Raw genomic sequence first — 25,961 nt, 5'->3', positions numbered from 1 at the left:
CGGTGATTTCTGCATTTTCAACTGAGGTACTGGGTTCATCTCACTGGGGAGTGCCAGATGATCGGTGCTGGTCAGCTGCTGCAGCCCGACCAGCGAGAGCTGAAGCAGGGCGAGGCATTGCCTCACCTGGAAAGCGCAAGGGGGAAGGGAATCCCTTTTCCTAGCCAGGGGAACTGAGACACACAACACCTGGAAAATCGGGTAACTCCCATCCCAATACTGCGCTTTAAGCAAACAGGCACACCAGGAGATCATATCCCACACCTGGCCGGGAGGGTCCCACACCCACGGAGCCTCCCTCATTGCTAGCACAGCAGTCTGTGATCTACTGGCAAGGCAGCAGCGAGGCTGGGGGAGGGGCGCCCGCCATTGCTGAGGCTTAAGTAGGTAAACAAAGCTGCTGGGAAGCTCGAACTGGGTGGAGCTCACAGCAGCTCAAGGAATCCTGCCTGTCTCTGTAGACTCCACCTCTGGGGACAGGGCACAGTAAACAATAACAACAGAAAGCTCTGCAGACGCAAACGACTCTGTCTGACAGCTTTGAAGAGAGCAGTGGATCTCCCAACACGGAGGTTGAGATCTGAGAAGGGACAGACTCCCTGCTCAAGTGGGTCCCTGACCCCTGAGTAGCCTAACTGGGAGACATCCCCCACTAGGGGCAGTCTGACACCCCACACCTCACAGGGTGGAGTACACCCCTGAGAGGAAGCTTCCAAAGCAAGAATCAGACAGGTACACTCGCTGTTCAGAAATATTCTATCTTCTGCAACCTCTGCTGCTGATACCCAGGCAAACAGGGTCTGGAGTGGACCTCAAGCAATCTCCAACAGACCTACAGCTGAGGGTCCTGACTGTTAGAAGGAAAACTATCAAACAGGAAGGACACCTACACCAAAACCCCATCAGTACGTCACCATCATCAAAGACCAGAGGCAGATAAAACCACAAAGATGGGGAAAAAGCAGGGCAGAAAAGCTGGTAATTCAAAAAATAAGAGCGCATCTCCCCCGGCAAAGGAGCGCAGCTCATCGCCAGCAACGGATCAAAGCTGAACGGAGAATGACTTCGACGAGATGAGAGAAGAAGGCTTCAGTCCATCAAATTTCTCAGAGCTAAAGGAGGAATTACGTACCTAGCGCAAAGAAACTAAAAATCTTGAAAAAAAAGTGGAAGAATTGATGGCTAGAGTAATTAATGCAGAGAAGCTCATAAACGAAATGAAAGAGACGAAAACCATGACACGAGAAATACGTGACAAATGCACAAGCTTCAGTAACCGACTCGATCAACTGGAAGAAAGAATGTCAGCGATTGAGGATCAAATGAATGAAATGAAGCGAGAAGAGAAACCAAAAGAAAAAAGAAGAAAAAGAAATGAACAAAGCCTGCAAGAAGTATGGGATTATGTAAAAAGACCAAATCTACGTCTGATTGGGGTACCTGAAAGTGAGGGGGAAAATGGAACCAAGTTGGAAAACACTCTTCAGGATATCATCCAGGAGAACTTCCCCAACCTAGTAGGGCAGGCCAACATTCAGATCCAGGAAATACAGAGAACGCCACAAAGATACTCCTCGAGAAGAGCAACTCCAAGACACATAATTGCCAGATTCACCAAAGTTGAAATGAAGGAAAAAATCTTAAGGGCAGCCAGAGAGAAAGGTCAGGTTACCCACAAAGGGAAGCCCATCAGACTAACAGCAGATCTCTCGGCAGAAACTCTTCAAGCCAGAAGAGAGTGGGGGCCAATATTCAACATTCTTAAAGAAAAGAATTTTAAACCCAGAATTTTATATCCAGCCAAACTAAGTTTCATAAGTGAAGGAGAAATAAAATCCTTTACAGATAAGCAAATGCTTAGAGATTTTGTCACCACTAGGCCTGCCTTACAAGAGACCCTGAAGGAAGCACTAAACATGGAAAGGAACAACCGGTACCAGCCATTGCAAAAACACGCCAAAATGTAAAGACCATCAAGGCTAGGAAGAAACTGCATCAACTAATGAGCAAAATAACCAGTTAATATCATAATGGCAGGATCAAGTTCACACATAACAATCTTAACCTTAAATATAAATGGACTAAATGCTCCAATTAAAAGACACAGACTGGCAAACTGGATAAAGAGTCAAGACCCATCAGTCTGCTGTATTCAGGAGACCCATCTCACACGCAGAGACATACATAGGCTCAAAATAAAGGGATGGAGGAAGATTTACCAAGCAAATGGAGAACACAAAAAAGCGGGGGTTGCAATACTAGTCTCTGATAAAACAGACTTTAAACCATCAAAGATCAAAAGAGACAAAGAAGGCCATTACATAATGGTAAAGGCATCAATTCAACAGGAAGAGCTAACTATCCTAAATATATATGCACCCAATACAGGAGCACCCAGATTCATAAAGCAAGTCCTTAGAGACTTACAAAGAGACTTAGACTCCCATACAATAATAATGGGAGACTTCAACACTCCACTGTCAACATTAGACAGATCAACGAGACAGAAAGTTAACAAGGATATCCAGGAATTGAACTCATCTCTGCAGCAAGCAGACCTAATAGACATCTATAGAACTCTCCACCCCAAATCAACAGAATATACATTCTTCTCAGCACCACATCGTACTTACTCCAAAATTGACCACGTAATTGGAAGTAAAGCACTCCTCAGCAAATGTACAAGAACAGAAATTATAACAAACTGTCTCTCAGACCACAGTGCAATCAAACTAGAACTCAGGACTAAGAAACTCAATCAAAACCGCTCAACGACATGGAAACTGAACAACCTGCTCCTGAATGACTACTGGGTACATAACGAAATGAAGGCAGAAATAAAGATGTTCTTTGAAACCAATGAGAACAAAGATACAACATACCAGAATCTCTGGGACACATTTAAAGCAGTGTGTAGAGGGAAATTTATAGCACTAAATGCCCACAAGAGAAAGCAGGAAAGATCTAAAATTGACACTCTAACATCGCAATTAAAAGAACTAGAGAAGCAAGAGCAAACACATTCGAAAGCTAGCAGAAGGCAAGAAATAACTAAGATCAGAGCAGAACTGAAGGAGATAGAGACACAAAAAACCCTCCAAAAAATCAATGAATCCAGGAGCTGGTTTTTTGAAAAGATCAACAAAATTGACAGACCACTAGCAAGACTAATAAAGAAGAAAAGAGAGAAGAATCAAATTGACGCAATTAAAAATGATAAAGGGGATATCACCACCGACCCCACAGAAATACAAACTACCATCAGAGAATACTATAAACACCTCTACGCAAATAAACTGGAAAATCTAGAAGAAATGGATAATTTCCTGGACACTTACACTCTTCCAAGACTAAACCAGGAAGAAGTTGAATCCCTGAATAGACCAATAGCAGGCTCTGAAATTGAGGCAATAATTAATAGCCTACCAACCAAAAAAAGTCCAGGACCAGATGGATTCACAGCTGAATTCTACCAGAGGTACAAGGAGGAGTTGGTACCATTCCTTCTGAAACTATTCCAATCAATAGAAAAAGAGGGAATCCTCCCTAACTCATTTTATGAGGCCAACATCATCCTGATACCAAAGCCTGGCAGAGACACAACAAAAAAAGAGAATTTTAGACCAATATCCCTGATGAACATCGATGCAAAAATCCTCAATAAAATACTGGCAAACCGGATTCAGCAACACATCAAAAAGCTTATCCACCATGATCAAGTGGGCTTCATCCCTGGGATGCAAGGCTGGTTCAACATTCGCAAATCAATAAACATAATCCAGCATATAAACAGAACCAAAGACGAGAACCACATCATTATCTCAATAGATGCAGAAAAGGCTTTTGACAAAATTCAACAGCCCTTCATGCTAAAAACGCTCAATAAATTCGGTATTGATGGAACGTACCTCAGAATAATAAGAGCTATTTATGACAAACCCACAGCCAATATCATCCTGAATGGGCAAAAACTGGAAAAATTCCCTTTGAAAACTGGCACAAGACAGGGATGCCCTCTCTCACCACTCCTATTCAACATAGTGTTGGAAGTTCTGGCTAGGGCAATCAGGCAAGAGAAAGAAATCAAGGGGATTCAGTTAGGAAAAGAAGAAGTCAAATTGTCCCTGTTTGCAGATGACATGATTGTATATTTAGAAAATGCCATTGTCTCAGCCCAAAATCTCCTTAAGCTGATAAGCAACTTCAGCAAAGTCTCAGGATACAAAATTAATGTGCAAAAATCACAAGCATTCTTATACACCAGTAACAGACAAACAGAGAGCCAAATCAGGAATGAACTTCCATTCACAATTGCTTCAAAGAGAATAAAATACCTAGGAATCCAACTTACAAGGGATGTAAAGGACCTCTTCAAGGAGAACTACAAACCACTGCTCAGTGAAATCAAAGAGGACACAAACAAATGGAAGAACATACCATGCTCATGGATAGGAAGAATCAATATCGTGAAAATGGCCATACTGCCCAAGGTAATTTATAGATTCAATGCCATCCCCATCAAGCTACCAATGAGCTTCTTCACAGAATTGGAAAAAACTGCTTTAAAGTTCATATGGAACCAAAAAAGAGCCCGCATCTCCAAGACAATCCTAAGTCAAAAGAACAAAGCTGGAGGCATCACGCTACCTGACTTCAAACTATACTACAAGGCTACAGTAACCAAAACAGCATGGTACTGGTACCAAAACAGAGATATAGACCAATGGAACAGAACAGAGTCCTCAGAAATAATACCACACATCTACAGCCATCTGATCTTTGACAAACCTGAGAGAAACAAGAAATGGGGAAAGGATTCCCTATTTAATAAATGGTGCTGGGAAAATTGGCTAGCCATAAGTAGAAAGCTGAAACTGGATCCTTTCCTTACTCCTTATACGAAAATTAATTCAAGATGGATTAGAGACTTAAATGTTAGACCTAATACCATAAAAATCCTAGAGGAAAACCTAGGTAGTACCATTCAGGACATAGGCATGGGCAAAGACTTCATGTCTAAAACACCAAAAGCAACAGCAGCAAAAGCCAAAATTGACAAATGGGATCTCATTAAACTAAAGAGCTTCTGCACAGCAAAAGAAACTACCATCAGAGTGAACAGGCAACCTACAGAATGGGAGAAAATTTTTGCAATCTACTCATCTGACAAAGGGCTAATATCCAGAACCTATAAAGAACTCAAACAAATTTACAAGAAAAAAACAAACAACCCCATCAAAAAGTGGGCAAAGGATATGAACAGACATTTCTCAAAAGAAGACATTCATACAGCCAACAGACACATGAAAAAATGCTCATCATCACTGGCCATCAGAGAAATGCAAATCAAAACCACAATGAGATACCATCTCACACCAGTTAGAATGGTGATCATTCAAAAGTCAGGAAACAACAGGTGCTGGAGAGGATGTGGAGAAATAGGAACACTTTTACACTGTTGGTGGGATTGTAAACTAGTTCAACCATTATGGAAAACAGTATGGCGATTCCTCAAGGATCTAGAACTAGATGTACCATATGACCCAGCCATCCCATTACTGGGTATATACCCAAAGGATTATAAATTATGCTGCTATAAGGACACATGCACACGTATGTTTATTGCAGCACTATTCACAATAGCAAAGACTTGGAATCAACCCAAATGTCCATCAGTGACAGATTGGATTAAGAAAATGTGGCACATATACACCATGGAATACTATGCAGCCATAAAAAAGGATGAGTTTGTGTCCTTTGTAGGGACATGGATGCAGCTGGAAACCATCATTCTTAGCAAACTATCACAAGAACAGAAAACCAAACACCGCATGTTCTCACTCGTAGGTGGGAACTGAACAATGAGATCACTTGGACTCGGGAAGGGGAACATCACACACCGGGGCCTATCATGGGGAGGGGGGGGGGGGAGGGATTGCATTGGGAGTTATACCTGATGTAAATGACGAGTTGATGGGTGCAGCACACCAACATGGCACAAGTATACATATGTAACAAACCTGCACGTTGTGCACATGTACCCTACAACTTAAAGTATAATAATAATAAATAAATTAAAAAATAATAATAATAAAAATAAAATGTGTACAGAAACCCTGGGTTTAGAAAAAAAAATTAGAATTAGACTTGAAAGGAGAAAGCAAAGCTGATTTATTGCAAGAATTGGGCACAAGTGATAAGAATCTAGAAAATAGGGGCGCATCACACATCAGGTCCTATTGTGGGGGGGAGGGGGAGGGGGAGGGGGAGGGGGGAGGGATAGCTAATGTAAATGGAGATATACCTAATTAGGAGATATACCTAATGTAAATGACGAGTTAATGGGTGCAGCACACCAACATGGCACAAGTATACATATGTAACAAACCTGCACGTTGTGCACACGTACCCTAGAACTTAAAGTATAATTAAAAAAAAAAAGAGAGAGAGAAAGAAAAAGAATCTAGAAAATGTGGTCACGTTAAGATGAGAGAGAGATGGATGTGGACAGATAATGATGACGAGTACAGAATCGCAGATGTACTCTTTTAAGAATATCCTGAATTAATCCTCTCCCAAGGACATGTCCTCGTCATGATCGGGAGTTTCCCTGCCCAGTGGCCATGATCAGGGCAGAGCAGAGGCTATGATGTCAGGGCCACAAATGAGACATGATCATGCATATGACTTGGTGTTTAACTGCTGTGTGACTTTGTCTATGTCCCCTAGCCCTTTACCTTTAAAATTCCCATCCCAACTTCCAAGGATATTTACAGGAACAAATAAATTAAATGAATGTTTAAAGAAATAGTGCAGATGAGACAGATCTTTAAGACTGTCTTCTCACAGAAGCTACACAAGTCTCATTTGATGTAGTTCATGGTAGCTACTCCGACATAGATGATTAGGCTTATTTCAGGTAAAAAAAAAAAAAAAGAAAGAAAGAAATATCAGATAATCCACATTGAAAAGCAAAAACCCTTTGATTTTCACTCCATGTCTTATCAATGCCACAAGTTCTCATTTTTCTGATCCAGCTCCACTTTCTTCCTTCTGTCCTCCCTTTTAGGCTACTATTCAATTCCAGTCATTATTCACTAAGGTTCTAATTGCTGTGGGATTATAATATAAAGGAAGCACAGTCTTTGACATCAAAAAAACCCTCACCATCTATTGGAGAAATGAATGCCTGCAACTGTTCTTCAAGGCTGGCTGTGATAAGTGCTTTCGCAATTGGGAGGTATATAATAATTTGGAAGGCTAGAAGACACAATAACTTTGGAGAAGACAGACTTTGCAGATGAGAGGACATGTGAACAAACCACCAATACTGGAGAGAAAAGGGAGGGAAAGACGCGCCAAGCGAAGGAAGTGTCATGAGCAAGGCATAGAAGTGTGAAAGCAGAGGCCAGGGATGATGCTAGAAAGATCAGCTGGAACTTTACTGGATGTCAATTTAAATGCCTTATGTTAAGTGCTTCATAGATATTAGGACTGATCAGGCCAATAAATTATAACTAAAAGGAGATAAACTAGGGCAAATTGAAAGTCAGAGAGATAAAACAGGCACTTAATAAAATACAGACGATGTCGAAGACAGATCCTAGTTGTTCCAGTGGCAATGAACTGACTGCTGCACATTTGGAAAAAAGATGCAGGGAGAGTGGAAGGCAATGGTCACCCATGTTTGAAACCTGGGTACTATCCTACCATTGCCCTCCCACCAACCCCTACTGTCCTAGTCCACCTAGCTGACATCTCTCATACCCCACCATTCCCACATATTTTACAAAGCTTTATATTATATATTAATGAAGTAACATGCTTTGGAGAACAGAAATATAATTCGTTCAAATTGCATAATATAAAATACTTAATGCTACAGAACGGGCAGACAACTCAAAACGCTTATTCCTATAGCACTTATTTGGAACAGTTTAGATACACTACTTAAATCTGTATACTTACACACATACGCACACACACATGCACACATCATTGGATTTCTCAGCTTCTTAGCAATAAGGTCTACCTTTGTTGATGCCTGCTATGTTTATAGCACCTTGCTGGGCCCTGGGAGGTGCCAGGAGCAGCTGGGCCTTGGCCCATGCTCCATATCTTCTGTAAAATGTCCAGATGAATGGTCATCCTCACAGTTTCAGTGGAACTGTGCATCTATGTGCCTATTCATGATTGTAAAATGTGTAGACAATGTAGTAAAACAGCCCTGGCGGTATGGAAGAAAACTGTTCTGGGCATCTGAATGTCAGATCCAGGTGGCCTGACTGGTGAAAGGCAGTTTTTGTAACCAAGCAAGGTAACACTGGAGTTTCAGGTGATCTAGTTAGGGAAATTATAATTTTGTAATCCCTCATTCAGGATTACCAAATTACACTAATCTGGCAGGACCTCGCTTGGATGGGGAGAAAATCATCTCTATTATAAGCAGAAAGCATCTCCCATGAGACATTTCTGATATTTCCCATTATGCTCTGCTGAGAACCTATCTTCTGCACTCACCATCATAAATGGTAACTTGTACAGGATTTATGAGTTGAAGAGCTCATTTCTGTCAAGGTTCCAACAGAGCCCTCTGCAGGACCATTTCCAGGGGATTCAAGGGTGAAGAAGTGATTTCTGAAGTGATGAGAGAACAGCTCCGTGGCCACACTACATCTACCTGTGTGCTGGATTATTCAGGCTCTCATTCATTCACTCAACAAATATCTGCTGAGGTGTTGCTAGAGGCCACATCCAGTGTAGGTATTGGATACACAGCAGTGAACAAATAAGATAATCTCTTATCTTGCAGAGCTAACATCTGGTACAAAGGTGGTCATAAAATAAAAAATTACAATAAGCTGTAATGAACATTCTGAATGGGAAAGTGCAGTGTCCTCTGGGAAGGCATGTCAGGGTCTAACACATAATACACAAGGTGTAATTCTGTATTCATCCTCTCATGGAACTCTAAATTTCACATGTTATAATACATACAAATCAAACCTAGGGGAAAAGAAAAGGGTACCATCAAAATGGGAGCTGATTTTGGTGAGTCAATCTACCTGTATGCCATATGGTGGGCATGAGGGCATACTGAATGAACAAGAAATTATTTTTCCTTTTTCTTAAACTGTTAAAAATTATCTTAATTAACACACAACTCCTTCTTGGGGGGAACTGTGGCTTCATTTTTCAAAATATCAGATGTTATTTATAAATCAAACCAAACAAAATAAGCTAGTTAGGGCTCCAAAAAGTACAGCCCACAGAAGGCCTTGCATTTTTTTCTCTTTTGGTGTATGAAGAAAACCTTAATGCCAGGCACATTTCAAAGCCTGACTCTGGCTCTGGCTGCGAATTTAGCTTTGTTACTTAACACACATTTCCTTCTGGCCTCTCATGTAGATTGGCTTTAAACTTCATAAAGTTAAAAATCATTGCATAATTCATTCTCTTTAGAAACATTCCAGTTCTTTTTTTACTCTGTCAAATTCGGCAGCAAGAACAGAAAAATCAGTGGCAAGCACAGGAATATTGAGACACCAAACGCTCTGCTGCGGGGTGAAGAGTGTGCCGCCTTCCGCACGTGCAGCCAAATGGAGTGTTCATTGCTGAAAGTGTACCCCGACCATGAAATGTCAACAGAGATTTTCTTCCCCTCATGGTTCAGGCACAAACAACAAAGCAGACTTAGTCTTCTGAAGTTCGCAAAATGGCAGAATGTTTATCTTCGGAGTGAGGGAGGGATGGAGTCACAGAGTAAACAAAGAATTTTCAGAGGACATTTCCTTACTTCAGTTTAAATTATGGATGTCACAGAGTGGTATAATAGACACTGGAGACAGAATGGGGGAGGGAGGAGGATGAGGGATAAAAAACTATGTATCAGGTACAAGGTACACCACCCAAGTGACATGTTCACTAAAATCTCACACTTTACCACTACACAATTGGTCCATGCAACCAACAGCCACTTGTACCCCTAAAGCTATTAAATTTTTTTAAAAAAATAAAATGTTAATGACAAAGACAAACCTTTTTTCTTACTTTGATCAAGGTTTTTCAATCTTGGCACTATTTGCATGTTAGACAAAATAATTCCTTTTTTCGGGGGGACTGTCCTGCTCATTGTAGGATATTTAGCAGCATCCTTGGCTTCTACCCAATAGATGGCAGTGGCAATACCCCCATTCCCCCACCTCCTCCTTCCCAATGCCAGCTGTGACAAGTGAAGATGTCTCCAGGCATTGCTAAATGTGCCCTGAGGACAAAATTGCCCCCACCTGAGAACTACTGTTTCGTTCATTTCTATCCCACATGCCTTGTAGACATAACTCAGAACTTCTACCAACAAGCTTGTCCAACCCTGTGGCCCATGGGGCACATGTGGCCCAGGACAGTTTTGAATGTGGCCCAACACAAATTCATAAACTTTCTCAAAACATTATGAGATTGTTTTGCAATTTTTTTTTTAAGCTCATCAGCTATGGGTCGTGTTAGTGTATTTTATGTGTGGCCTGAGACAATTCTTCTTCAGATATGGTTCAGGGAAGCTAAAAGATTGGAAGCCCCTGCTCTACAACATTGTTCCAATTCCAAAAGGTTGAGAGCTAGAATCTAGGACTTCCAGAGAAGAACTAGGATGAGCCACTGATCCTTCGCTTTGCTTCAGAGACTGTGGATTGCAGGTCACAATAAGTAGCTGGGCTACAACCTCGATCTTTATTTTTGACCCTAAGAAAATGCATCAAGTTATTTTATTTCATAAAACATCTACCACTATTAGCAGGTTATCAACCAAATCACTTTCTGGCTCAACTTGCCAAATTTCTGGCAAACAGCTATTCTGAGAGATTTTTTAGTCAACAGATTTTGCTAGAGCTCCTAAATACTTAAGGTGGAAAATCTTTCCAATTCCTCATTGGTTTATGGTCATGTCACGGGTTCTTTTCTGGCCTTTATTGATTGCCACTAGAAATAAGTTACTGATATTCATCAGATATGCCCTTAGCACCGAATTCTAGGAAATACTGTACCAGTGATATTCATAAAAACTATGTAAGTATTAGTTATAATTAATTTAGCTAATTCACTTGAACAAATAATCTGTTCATTATTTATATTTTCTTCTCCCTTCTAAACTTTCTCCCCTGGCCAAGTCTTGTAACTGTCATCTCTAATGAGAGGCCTCACAAATCTCTTTCTAGAGTCGTTTTCCCCAGGTTGTAATCCTTAATTTCAGTTTCTAAACATCACAAATAAATATTGACATATTAGACCAAATAATTCTTTTGTGCAATTCCATGAAAATCACATCAACCTCAATAAGGCTCTAATACGGTAAACAGCTAAACATTTCTTGTTCTAAAATTCTTAATTACCCTTGTAGATATCCCCATCAAGAAACAGAATCTATTTCTCTATCTTTTAAATATGAGGTATGGAGTGACCATTAGCTTGAAATGACCAATGGGACATCAGCAAGCAAACAAACAAACCCCCAAAACACTTGGGCCTCTGAGTTCCTCAATTTTCCCTGCCACTGCCACCACGTAGATAACCTGCCACACTAGAAAATGAAAGACCTGATGCAGCAATTGTAAGTCTGCCAGCCCCAGTCAAGCCACCAACTGACCAAAGATGTATGAGCAAGCACAGCTGGGATCAGCAAAAGAACAGGACAGCTGAGCCCAGCCTGAACTGCCTACCGCATTTTGGGGTGGTTTCCGATACATGAGGCATAGTCCCAACCATATTTATTTTACAATATGAACTTGCTTTACTATTTCAAATGAATTCTAGAAGATTCAGCTGTGTTTATATGGCAAGGCAATTTAGTTGGTCAAGATGAGATCTACTAATTCCAACCCTTATGAAGAACAAACTGGATTGGTCAGTAACATGTTGATTACTGCTGGATGATAACATGTGATTAAGACAGGAAAAAGAAAAGGAAATTACTGTGGAAGGGCTGAGTTGATGCCCTTCCAGCAAGTATATTAGACCTGAAGACAAGCAAGTATATTAGAACCTGCACCCAAAGGTTGAGTGGAAAAGAGTTATTTTTTCATTCCATTGTACAAGTAGTTCATGTTTTAGAAATAAACTCTAGCCTAAAATTTCAGTAGAATGCAGGATGCATTTTCTCATAGAAATAAAGATATAAATTACAGATAGTTGCTCAGGGCAGCCTAAGATTTCTCTTTAATCCAGAACATACATGAAGTATTCTGTATTGACAATAAAAAAATGGAAATAATAGAAAAATAAAAATACAATTCTTAATTATGCTAACATTAAAACTGTACTTAAAGGAATACACACACACACACACACACACACACATAGCCATGTAGAAAATGCTTATGATTTAAAGTATAAAGCAAGAAACAGGTTGGCTGTGGTGGCTCACACCTATAATCCTAGCACTTCAGGAGGCCAAAGCAGATAGATTGTTTGAACACAGGAGTTTGAGACCAGCCTGGGAAACATGGCAAAACCCTGTCTCTACAAAAAAGTACAAAAATTAGTTGAGCATAGTGGTGCACCCAGGAGGCTGTGGTGCGAGGATAACCTGAGACCTGAAGGTCAAGGCTGCAGTGAGCTGTGATTGTATCACTGCACTCCAGCCTGGGTGACAGTGAAACCCTGCAGAAAAAAAGAAAAGAAAATGAAAAGAGAAGAGAAAAGAAAAAAAATCCTATACACACAATGAATATAACTATAAACACCTAAGTAGATACGATGAGAAATCAGTATACAAAAATCAGTCAACATGATGGGATTTACAATTAACTTTTTCTCTTTTGGAATGCCCATAATGTTAAACTACTAGCATTTCTTTACATTTGTCTTTTAAAATATTATACACACACACACACGTCAAAATTTAAATAAAAATGTTGAGACCTGTACAATATGAACTCAGTTTCTCTCTTAAATTAGCCCCTTAAGACCATCACTCAACCAGAAACTCTGGCTGTGAGTCCTGCCGGCAGCTTGGGCTTTCCCTTTCCCACCTACTCACTGCGCATGTCACTGCCAGTCACCAGCTGCTCCTCATTCTCTCTGCAAATCAGGTCAGTGCACTCAGCCACAGCTTTCTGCATTCGGCCCAGGTGGCCCCTTCCTACTGCCACCTACCTGGATTAAGTCCTGGTACCTCTGGCTCAGTCTCTTCCAATAAGATATTTCACGATGAAATAACTTGGATCTGCTGATTCCCGAATCATCCTGCAAACACATACTCCCTCTCCTCACCTTCCGTGTTTAACGTCCAGCTCTGGCTGGATCACTTGCCTGCTTACAGAGAGCAGGCCCTCCAGAACCTCTTCAACCTCCCTTTCAGGCTCATCGTCCACTATCCCTCACTAATCCCAGTTTCCATCTCCAGGACTTTTTTTCTCTACCAAGAATGCCCTCTCTCCCAACATAATTATCTGAATCCCACTTACCTTTCAAAGTCCAACTCATATAGTATCCCCTCCTTGAAAGGATGTTCTGCCCTGCTAAACATGCTTCTTCCTCCTGAACGCGCCTCCTGAACTTTTCTTCTGATTAAACATACACAGCTACCTTGAATTGTGGTAATTGGCTGCCTCTTTATTGCTTTCCTACTAAATTATAAACCCTTGCCTTTGAATGTTTTGTTTTTAATCCTACATAGTTTTATGCAATGTTGGTAACAAAAATATATTTGCCTAATAAGCCAATAAAAAATAAGGTCTAAAAAAGCAATAAATTTAAAAGTTCAATGACTTATTTTTTCAAGTTTAACCTGTAACAAGCATATTTTGACTTAATCTCACAGCTGTGTTTTCAAGAAGTCAAATTTCATTGGTACGCTCCAGATAACACCCCCCACTCCTTCCTCTTCTCTTTCCCTCTCAGACTCTCTGCAGAGTGAGAGCCTCATCTCCACTTGTCTCTGCCCGTATAAACACAGAACTTTTGACCGTTTTATTGTTGATACTTATAGACCTGACCACCCAAGGCCCTCAAGATAGGGTTGTTAAAGGGCTAGAGCCAACTTGATTCTCTACATCTGAAACACTTAATTACAGAGCTCTTCTGGAATAATCAAATCATATGAACTCTACCCAGCCGGATGGAACAGAAACATTGGCTCAGCTAAAGAGTGGGTGTTTTCCTTAGACTGTGGAATCATGGCTGAGGGTCAGGACCTGAAATATATCGAGGTGGATAATTGATGTATAATAATTTACAAAATTATTCTTTTAGGCTACAGAGTTACAATTCACAGTAGTAAATATGAGGACCTTCTTAAGGAATCAGAAATATGAGGATATGCACAATATTATTCACATTTTACAGATCAGAAAATTGAGGCACAGATAAACTTTCCAAGGCTACCAGGCATTCTAGCTCCAGAAGCTGCACTCTTATCATTCTGCTACAAGATATTTTGAAAAAAAGAAAAAGTGAAAAGAAGTCAAAAGGCAACAGAGTTCATTGATTATTCCATTGAACAGTCACACCATGCCATTCTCACACCCTTGCAGACACATTTGACCATGAAAGGTTCCTCAATGAAAGGTTCCTCATTATCTTCAGAATCCATATTTCTCACATTGACCTTGCAGTTAACTCAAACCCCTAGGTCTGGAATGCTGTCTTCTCTACCTATCAAAAACTATACATCCACAAACCATATAAACTCTCAGCCCTGCTGCAAAGCCTTTCCAGAAAAATATAAATGTTTGAAAAGGATATTCTGCTACCAATGACTGTTTAAGCCCAGCCAAGTAACTGAACCATTCCAACTTCAATTTACTTATGAAAAGAATTTGATGATGTAGGAGGTTATTTCAATTCTAAAATACAAACCCATGTTGATCTTTCTCATTCTTGAACTCACAGATTATCTATTATCTCAATTTAGTTTGTTTGTTGTTTATCCTTGTGGGCCATTAAAACTACCACATGTGTTTCTGTCTCTCCATTAGTCAATAACTAAACTAACGAGCAATTAGTGAGCCATGTGCCAGATGCTCTGCTAGGCACCAGAGGGATAAGTATATCACCCATCTTCACTTAGTAACCAGTGAAATTTTCAAGTCATGCCTGAGTCAAGAGTTTAGGAGACATTACAATGTGTAATGGAAACCAAGGAAAGTGAAACTGTGGATAAGGGGGGACTAGTGTATTTATGTATTTAATTGATTTCTGACGCTATCATTAGCCTCCAAACACAGATTGTGTTTTTCTTTGGTTTTGTTTTCTTCACCACAGGATCTTCTGTGCCCAGTACAGCACCTGACAGATAGAATACAATCAAATATTTGCTGAATGAATGATTAAAAAATCAGAGAACCTTCCCACTCTGTTTGGAACTATAGAACATCCAAAGTGATGAGGGCCTCTGCATTTATACTTGCTTAAATAAGATTATGTGAGAAAAGTTTAAAGACACTTAGTATAGTGATTCTCAAATATAGTTAACACTTGGAAATGGTGGTGCTTTAAAAAGATATTAATAGATAATATGAAAATCTCCATCTCAAAAATAATGCATAAACTAAAGGAAAATCACATCTCTAGGCTTTCAATGTTTGTTCATTACTTTTTCATATATTTTTACCATCTGCCAAAGGCAGTCATATCAAAGGGTAAAGAAAGATGGGAGGAAAACTTAGTAAGAATTATATTAATCTGTTTGCAAAGTAGAAAAAGATTCTCATCACTCAACCTTATGGGCAGGAAGAGGGAAGGCTGTTTGAGAACCATTTACTTAACAGAATCACATATTTTAAACACTTCCCTGAATTCACTGCACAAACAACATGTTTGCAGACTTCTTAGATCAACCTCCAACAACGACACATTCAGGAGTTAAATATTTTTCATCAAACATTGGATTTTTCCTTAACTCCAGAGATTGCTACAAATCTTCTGAAGTGTCTCAATGGCTTCAGGCTAAGTAGAGAGATCTCCCTGTTATAAGAAGCAAGACAAATTAGCCATTTCACTCTCAAACTGCACTAATGATCACATTCTTTCCAAAAGGAACTCTAGAAGACCAAATGGCCCGAGTTAAGAACATCAAAACTAACCAGCTGAAGAAACTTCCCAAGTGTAAGACTCTACCATAAAAACATTACTGAGAGGGGACTCAAACATAGCCTTTATTCCTTTGTCATGTTTCTAGCTCCCAAACCAAGCACTGATGGCAGTACTGATACATAATTTAAAAGCACACTCCCTTCCACTTTGTAATACCAGAACTCTAACTGGACACCCTGAAGCTTAGGACTACTAGCCATATAAATAGTAAACTCTTTGTCCACGATTCACTCACCTGTGTATTTTCTGTAGATGTTTACTAGGCTTTTATTATATAAAAATACTCCAGTCAGGTGCGGTGACTCACGCCTGTAACCCCAACACTTTGAGAAGTGGGTGGATCACCTGAGGTCGGGAGTTTGAGACCCAGCATGGTGGAACCCCATCTGTACTGAAAATACAAAGAATTAGCTGGGCGTGGTAGTGCATGCCTGTAATCCCAGCTACTTGGGAGGCTGAGGCAGGAGAATTACTTGAACCCGGAAGGCGGAGGTTGCAGTGAGCTGAGATTGCACCATTGTACTCCAGCTTGGGCAACAAGAACAAAACTCCGCCTCAAAAAAAACAAAAAAACAAAAAAACAAAAAAAAAACCAAAAAACAAAAACCACCACCAATGGTAAATTACACTCTCCTTCCTTTTTCCCAACTCTCTCTCTCCCCCTCTCTTTCTCTCACACACACACACACACACACACACACACACACACACCACCAGACCGATTAGCTAACTTAGTGGAAAAGACACCTAGATGCCGTCTTCATATGTGAATTTAGCTCACAGGACTAGTGAGGGAATATTATTATCATGGGAGGACACAGAAAACATACAGGACTCTGAGCCACTCCTAGTTTTACCCCTCCTTAGCCTGTGACTTGCCTTTTCTGATCCATCATCTATACAAGAAGAATAGCAGTGACTAGCACCCACAGGCCTCTCAGGATAGACTTAGCAGGCAAGGTAACCCACCACTTCAGAGCACAGGTTTAACCTCAGGCTAAATACTGCTCTGGTCATTTCATTAGCCGTGTGACCTTAGTATCAATGTGTCTGATGCATAAAAAATGTTACATGATCAGCCCCTGTCATTTCTCCTTTAAAAATTATAAACCATTCTACCAATATTCACTTCTATTATCTAAAAATGCACATAAAAAGATACCCAGTAACAGAATATTCATCAAATGCTCTCTCAGGGCCCAGCATCATCTCCTTCCTTATCGCCAAAGCCAGCCTGCCCTCCCCAGATAGGATACTCACATCTCCCACATGCTTACAGAGGCAGACGGCCAGCCATAATTCCTCCACTCAGCAGCCTTTGAAGACTCAGCCAGCTGTATCAGTTAATAACCTCACTAAAGGTTATCCATCAGAAAGAAGGGAAACAAGTCCTAACTACTCTAGTGAGAGAAGTCATTAAATCCATACATGGCTCCTATACAGTCTGCCTGGCATTCATGGAAATAGCACACACCATAGGAAAATGTTACCAAAGCAGACAAGTATTTAATCTAAATATTAAATAGCCTATCAATCAATTTCAAAGGTAATCTATCTTCAGATAATCTTTCTGATTCTCTACAGTTCTAACCATTTATTTGCTCCAGCTGTAAAATTTTTCTTTGGGTTCCATAGCCATTTCAATAAATCAAACTTGCCTTTTCTCCCCTTCCTGTTAAATAGTAAAACCATGTAAAATAGTTCCTAGACTAAGTGATTTAACCTCATTCCTATTTGTCAGAAGCAGGCTGCACTGATTTTTTTTTTAACACTCTGATTGAAAGTCTTCTTTCTAAATGACAATACTATCCTTGGAATGTTGGATTTCACTATTGGCTAGTTTCTGTTTAATCTTGGAGAAATCTCTACAAAAGGAAACTATATTATTTTCTTTCCAGGAATTTAATACAATTGTTCCATACTCTTAAGAGTGTGACATGGTTCAATTTCTCATGTTTATAAGCACTAACAGATACTAATATGTGAATAAAATGCATGATCTAACGTCCAAAAAATAACACCCAGGATATGTTATAACAATGTGCTATGCTGTGGCTGGACAGACAAATTTTTATTTGTCCAACACTGCATGGTGTGGCCTTATCCCTCCTGAATGGTATATCCAGACCAACATTTGAAGATGTCCACTATATCTTGTTTTAAAATGTTTTCTGTGCCTACAAAATACTTACATAAAATGACGGGAAGATTTTTATAGGAAATTTCTTAAATAATTTATCATCAGAATGAGTCATGTAGAAGCGCCAAGATTAAATTAACATCCCCTTCAGATGTAATAGAAATCCCATCTTTTGGACTCATCTAATTCTCTCTTCTATAATTTTTGGTAGAATACAGTAAAAGCATTTAATACAGTAATGGTATTAGCAAAACAAGGACTTATTTAAGAGGCTTTACCTGGGTCATTACAAGTATTATAGAATTACAAGATAAAGGGTGTGGGCTTCTGGAGATTACTAAAAAGTTGATATAGAAATTCCTCATTCAGAGAGAAGGGGGATAAAACTTATTATTCTAAGCCAGAAAGTCTACACTGTGAACCAATCTCTATATCGAAATAAGTATTTTAAATCTCAGAAATGGGAAATGATCATAGAGCCCTCACTTGTGACCTATCAAAGTCAGGTTACCATCAAGTTTTATTTGATGTTAATAATAACATTATGCAAAGTATAGTTATCTTGTCATTAATTTTCTAGCAGCTTGACCAAAATGTTTATCAAAAAGTATACTACAAAAAATTAACTTCAGGCTAGGTTTGTTGTGAACTGAAATATTTTTCCCCAATTCTAATATTTAAATAGTTAAAAATAATGGTATGTTTCCTATCATCTCCCCATCACCCCTCCTTTCTAAGCACCCCAGTCTCCAGCAATCATCATCTTACTCTCTACTTCCGTGAGATCAACTTTTTTCCATTCCACATGTGAGTGTAATCATGGTATTTGTCTTTCTGTCCCTGGTTTATTTAACATAATATCTTGTGGGTTCATCCACAGTTATAAGTTGAAGGAGTAAATTTCAGGAGCTCTATTGTATAGCAAGATGATTATATTTAGTGAGAATATTTTTTTTTTTATTTTGAGACAGGGTCTTACTCTGCCGGCTACAGAGCAGTGGTACGATCTCGGCTCACTGCAACATTTACCTCCTAGGCTCAAGCAATTCTCCAGCCTCAGCAACCCAAGCAGCTGGCATTATAGGCACACACCACCATGCCCTGCTAATTTTTGTATTTTTTTAAAATTATACTTTAAGTTCTAGGGTACATGTGCACAACGTGAAGGTTTCTTACATAGGTATACATGTGCCATGTTGGTTTGCTGCACCCATCAACTCGTCATTTACATTAGGTATTTCTCCTAATACTATCCCTCCCCACAACAGGCCCTGATGTGTGATGTTCCCTGCCCTGTGTCCAAGTGTTCTCATTGTTCAATTCCCACCTATGAATGAGAACATGCCGTATTTGGTTTTCTGTCCTTGTGATAGTTTGCTGAGAATGATGGTTTTCAGCTTTATCCATGTCCCTGGAAAGGACATGAACTCATCCTTTTTTATGGCTGCATAGTATTCCATGGTGTATATGTGCCACATTTTCCTAATCCAGTCTATCATTGATGGGCATTTGGGTTGGTTCCAAGTCTTTGCTATTGTGAATAGTGCCACAATAAACATACATGTGCATGTGTCTTTATAGTACCATGATTTATAATCCTTTGGGTATATACCCAGTAATGGGATAATGGGATAGCTGAGTCAAATGGTATTTCTAGTTCTATGTGTCAACTAAAAAAATAGCATGTAACAAAGGCCCTTATCTTTTTAAGCATTTTGGAAATCTCATTGTAAAGATGGACAGATTTATTGTTTTTCTGACAGTGTCTGACTTTCCTCCCAGACATTAACTAAAAGTATTAAGGTTTATAATGGTGTCATTGGAGAGTTCATTAAGAGAGGCTTTCCATGATTTCTGGTAGAGTTAACCTGTGTCAACTCCTATCTTCAGCAAGGCTAGCAGAAAGCATTGCTGGGCTGGATGGAATCAGAAAGCAAGTACAAGTTTTCAAAACAGGTGCTACTGTTGACATAAGCATTAAACATTCTGCTTGTGCATAGCTCCTAGAAGAATGGGTACTTCCTCATTTTAATTTTTAATACAAGTTTCTGTATTCCACAAAAAACTATTCCTGGGAGAATTTCCAGAATAATATGTAATCTGACTTGCATATCTTAGTATGACACCAAAGCTGACTCTCCAGTATTTGGAGACCTAATAGCAGAAAAAAGATTCACAGGTTGTACTTCAAAGTTACAAAAGTGGTTAGCATGGCAGTTGGCTTTGCCTCTGTTTCAAGAGTGGCCCAGAGGCAGTGGAGAAGTAAAACAAAGCTGGAAGGGGTCACTCTGTGGTTCCTAAGAATGCACGGCTGCCAAACTTAAAGGATAAGACAAAACTGTACATTCCAGAATCAAAGAGAGTTAAAGATGAATGAGATCCTAAAGATCAGCTAGCTCAGGCATCATCAATGTTCATTGTGTTTAAGAATCAGTTGGGATGCTAGTGAAAGCTGCACATTCCTAGTCCCATCCACTGAGATTCTGATTCTGCAGCAAGAGGCAGCCGTGGTACCAGTAGTGATACATAACAATTCTAAAGCACTTGCTTTGTGCCAGATACTGTGCTATGTTCTTTATAAATATCACCTTACTTAATTCTCAAAACAATCCTATTGGGTGGGTACTACTATTGCCCCCATTTCACAGAAAAGGAAATCAAGGTAGAGTGACTGAGACATCTGTCCAAGGACATTCTGCTAGGAAGTGGAAGAATAAGAGTTGAAACCCAGACAGGCTGGCTTCAGAGTTTGAGCTCTTAATCATCACCCTGAACTACCCACCAACAGGGTTAGGGTGAGGCCCAGGACATCAAGAGAATGTCATGACTGCAGTCAATCTTTTCTAAATGAGAAACTGAAACCAGGAGAAGTGCAGTCTCTAATCCAAGACAAAAATCCTTCAGTGCATTTCCAGGGAGAAATCCACCAGTGGATGACACCAACTATTCCTGAATATTCCTCAACATATGCTCCACGAGAGAGGAAAAGGACGGAATGCATTATTGAAAGATTTCTTGTTGGTTCCTGCTGTGTTACCATGACCAAGGTGCTGTTATAGGGCAGAGTTTCTATCCTTTCTGCCCAACTCACCATTCACTCAGAGAATATGACACACTCTGTTCAGCATAAGGAACCCCCAATCATGGTGATTCTTAAAAGAAAGGGAAAGCAGGAGGGAGAGATGCTATTCCTAAAAGGAAGGTGGTAATTGGAATGAGGGAGGTAAGTTTCATGTAACTTGAAGGAGAAAAAAAAAAAAAGATGTGATTCTGATATGCCTCCCAACTGTGGTCTTTCTCCCCCTAAACTGACCATTCTGAAATCTCAGTATATATCAAAACATTATTATTATTATTATTATTCCTGCTTTGTTTTAACATATGAAAGCAGGCAGACTACCCGGAATAATCAGATCTACCCCATGCTGGAACTACTCATATACATTCTCTTAAAAGGTTACAAATATACTTTCTAATGGCTTTTAATGCAGAATAAGGTCAAACATCTCACGGATTTATTGAAATTATCCCTTTTTGATGTTAAACCATCAAGATAATCTAGGGGGTCCATGAGCAAGAATAACAAGCATCCGTTCCGAATGAAAGACGAGCTAGCATGACCGCAACGCAGACGCATTTTCAGATAACAAGTGCACGGGATCCGAATGTGTTCCTGTCCCAATGACGCACACTGGTGGCCACGTCAAACCAACCTTCATCACTTCCACCTGCAGGTCCTCGTTGAGCGAAGGCGTCACTTTCACGGCATTCAGGATCTGATTGAGCAGCTGCTTCTCATCAGAGTCTGTTTCCATGGATACAAACCTCTCTTCCGACAGAAGCTTCTGTAAAGAGGCACAAGGCAGTGATCACAGATAGGCTCTCCCCTGTTGCCTTATTTGGTTGTATCTTATTATGGATTGATGATCAGTTTTCTTATGGGGGAGGCGTGTAGCTGGAGGCCATTAGGAAAGAACTTATGTATGCTATGTGCCAATAAAAAGAAAAATGCGGCCAAGGGCGGTGGCTCATGCCTGTAATCCCAGCACTTTGGGAGGCTGAGGTGGGTGGGTCACGAGGCCAGGGGTTCGAGATCAGCCTGGCCAACCTGGTGAAACCCTGTCTCTACTAAAAACACAAAAATTAGCCAGGCGTGGTGGTGAGTGCCTGTAATCTCAGCTACTCAGGAGGCTGAGGCAGGAGAATTGCTTGAACCCGGGAGGTGGAGGTTGCGGTGAGCCAAGATCGCACCACTGCACTCCAGCCTGGGCGACAGAGCAAGACTCTGTCTCTAAAGAAAAGAAAAATGCATGTAACCCTGAGTAAACGGTTTTTGGCAAAGACCTTTTCCTGCTATTGGACTATTCATTCTAAATGCCATCAAGTGAAACTCTAATGTGCCAGCCATATAAGGTATTTAGGTGGTGGGGATGGAGAATGATCATGCTAAGAGGAATCTAGAACTACCCACTAGTCACACACACACACACACACACACACTTTCTAAATGTGGCTTCATCACAGGAAAGAAGGTCTTGTAGACAAGATCATTTTTCAGGTTTTTATCTTTTTACTTCCTAATGTGACCTGTCATTTATCCAGGAATTATTTAGCAATCCAGAAATCTTAATGTATTTCCCCATCAGAAAATGCATCCCCCCAAACCTCAACAAGAAGACATTTATTGTTATGAGGACTCCCAGGAGTCCACCTCACAGGATAGGCTTTCTCTATCTCTTTCTCATTTTCATAAAATTTTTTTCCAGATTGTACCAAAACCCCCCTGCCCACAACTTCTACTCCTTCATCTTCCTCCAGAGACACACAAATTAAGCTTCTGAAAGGTCTGAAACCAGCTATCGGGTCCACCCAAGTCTTGTCTTCTCCACACTAAACCTCCTCAGGCTCCTCCAAATGTTCTCTGCCAGATAAGGTTTCACTTGTGCTTAGAATGTGGCCTCAAGAGTGGTCTGATACTAACTAGTGATACATAATCTGGATCACATTCTCAGGTCATATGAGCTTAGTTGGTTGTCACAGTACATTCTATGTCTGTGAATGAGGCATAGAATTTCACCCTGTAACCCCTAATTCTCGTTCACAAGGACTGCAATTAAGCTATTTTCCTCCACGCTGTCTTGGTGCAATTGATTTTTGAGACCCCAGTATAGACTTTTATATTTATCCCTATTCAATTTGTTCTTTTCCAAAGGAGCTTCGAGTTGCAGCCTGTGAAGAACTTTGAGAATTCTGATCCATCCAGTGTAATAACTCCCTCTTTTACCTTCACACCACTGAAGATCTTGAAAATAATATTTCAAACCTTTCTACTTAAGACTCCCTGAAATTTTGCCTATAGTCTTTCAAAAGGACTTTTTTTTTTCCGCAGAATCATGTGGTATACTCAAGAAAGCCCAGAATTAGAGTTTACATACAATTTATTTTTATTTAAAGTGATAAAAACTGAGAAGCTCTAAAAATATGCCTAAAGTTAACAGGAGGTAGCGGGGGATGGTAAAAGGACGACTCACAGCCTACCAAGTTGCTTCAGTTAACACGATTCAGTAAGCCCTTGAAAACATGGCACTGCAATTTAGAATATTCCAGGGTTAAAGAAAAAAGGGAGAGAAGCTAAATGCAAAACCTACATAACATTAGAGAAAAAGGAACAAAAGTGGCAGATGAAAACAAATTCTCAACTATTTTTATGGTCGGCCCAATTACGTTGGAGAAAAGCAAAAGGTTTTTAATAACATTATTGATAATGTTTAAAAGATTCAAATACTGCTGTGTACAAAAATATACATTATCTAATTCCAATCTGCTGGGGGAAAAAGAGCTGTTTTCTCATTATTTCATAAGTTTCCCAATACCTTAAAAGGTATTGGGAACTTCTCTGAACTAAAAAAGCTAAGTATGAAGCAGTTTGCACTGACATAAAAAGACATCTGACAAATGCCACCGTGGTTTATCCATGGTCACCCTGAACAAACTCCTGCAGGCTTCAGCTTCACAGTGCTTGTCTCTTAGAGGCCAACCACTTTAAAAAGTATGTGTATTTACATAGTCAGCACCTTTTTACTATCAGAATTAGACCCATTATGTTTGGTGTAAAACACAAACCAAAAAAATGTATTCAAGCAAATCTGACTTTTCTTGTTAAACCAAATTTCTTTTTTCTTCCCAATCTTGCTCTGGAAATAAAAGATAATAATCCACTCCTCAATCTAACTGTGGAATAAAAAACAAAACAAAATCTTTCCAGTTTACCATCAGTTTTTATTATATAGAACCATAGATGTTGAATGTACAAGATTTGAATTGGTATGAACTTGTGGTCTCTTTTTTTGGGATCCCTTACTCTCCTGAAAGATGTCACACACACACACACACAAATCCCTATTTTTGTGGGCTTAGCTACGTCCACATGAATCAGTGTCTGATCACAAAGGTTCAATGAAATAATGCTGTGTACAGAGAAATTCTGGTGAATATAAGAAAATCCTGTTATTCTCTATGGTTATTTCCTAGTTCAATCACATTTCTGTCTAAGTCTTTAAACAGCCAGTATTTAAAATGTTAACTATTTGCCCTTTCAATGCCAAAGTGGCCTGTCAATTTCTATCATCCCACTGCATTCAGTCAAAGCCATACCTGCATCCCTGCCAATGCGTGTTGGGCCAGCTTCACATTCTTGGATTCCAAAGCCAACTGGAGAGGCAGCAGGCATTTCTCCCTGGCAAACGCAAAAATAAGGACAACATGTGAGCTCACTAAAGCTGGCAATCAAGTGATGTAAGCCTTATGTACACCCACCCCCAAATATCACTACACACATACACAAAAACTATAACCAATAATAAAAATGCACATGGGCTCAAGAGAAAACACAGCAAAGAAGCTGTGCAGAAATGATAGCCCATCAACCCCTTGCCTTCTTGGTATGGCTACAGGAAGAGCAAACACAAGGACTTTTACTAATTATTACCTGGTACACTCATTAGTACACAATGGGATCCCAGCCAGTCTGTGAACATGCTTTGTTCTTTCCCAAATTAGCACCACTCACTGCTCACACCCAGCATACCTGGGGGTGAACACCTCTAGGAGGCATCATTAAGTAGATTTCTACGCCTTGCTTCTACCTCTTCCTTACCTGGAGATTATATGCATCACCATCAGCACTCTGTCTCATCAATATATACCAAAATTCTATTAGTTTGTCAATTCCTCCCCAACTCAAAGGATTCAACAATAATTTATAAATTTAACATTTGCTCTATAATCTCCATCAAGTAGTAGATCTGAGTCTTGTGACAGGTTCTTAATGAACATGTTTCCAAGACAGAAATACAAATTAACCATCAATAGCATTGGCCGATAAGAGGTGCCTAGATGCAACATTATCTAGAGTCAGGGGAGAGACAAAAAAAAAAAAAAAAAAAAAAAAAAAGGAGAGCTATTTGGACATTTTAAAGCTTAGGAAAAAAAGGAGATTAAAATATTTTAGGAATAAACCAAAAGACAAAGATATCTGTTAGCAGCATCATCTACTTTAAATAATTAAACAACAGACCAAGAATTTTAATCAACCCATTATTTCTCTATGGAGTTACACTAGCACAAAAGTGAAATGTGACTTCATTTTACCAGGTTTCTCTACCCCTACTTAAACCAGAGCAGCCCCACTCTTATCTGTTTTATATTTTCAGCATAAACTGAAAGATACGTTGAT

General features: G+C 39.7%; 2 protein-coding genes across 2 annotated transcripts in view; one reads left to right on the top strand and one right to left on the bottom strand.

Moving 5' to 3' along the window:
- Positions 1 to 25,961, bottom strand: part of ARFGEF3 (ARFGEF family member 3) — a 193,677-nt gene that overhangs the window by 122,596 nt on the left and 45,120 nt on the right. Inside the window, exons 3-4 of the mRNA XM_008006875.3 lie at positions 24,881 to 24,962; positions 21,940 to 22,071 (exon numbers count right to left, since the gene is read on the bottom strand). Of these exons, the coding sequence (XP_008005066.3) occupies positions 21,940 to 22,071; positions 24,881 to 24,962 (214 nt within the window). The remainder of the gene's footprint in view (positions 1 to 21,939; positions 22,072 to 24,880; positions 24,963 to 25,961) is intronic.
- Positions 13,524 to 15,016, top strand: PBOV1 (prostate and breast cancer overexpressed 1). Its single transcript, XM_073022530.1, is given in 3 exon segments — positions 13,524 to 14,356; positions 14,359 to 14,618; positions 14,620 to 15,016. Coding segments are annotated over 3 exon segments (402 nt in total). The 5' UTR covers positions 13,524 to 14,274; the 3' UTR covers positions 14,680 to 15,016.

Source organism: Chlorocebus sabaeus, chromosome 13 (genome assembly GCF_047675955.1).
Source record: "Chlorocebus sabaeus isolate Y175 chromosome 13, mChlSab1.0.hap1, whole genome shotgun sequence".
Taxonomy (NCBI): domain Eukaryota; kingdom Metazoa; phylum Chordata; class Mammalia; order Primates; family Cercopithecidae; genus Chlorocebus; species Chlorocebus sabaeus.
This window is presented reverse-complemented; position numbering and strand designations above follow the sequence as displayed.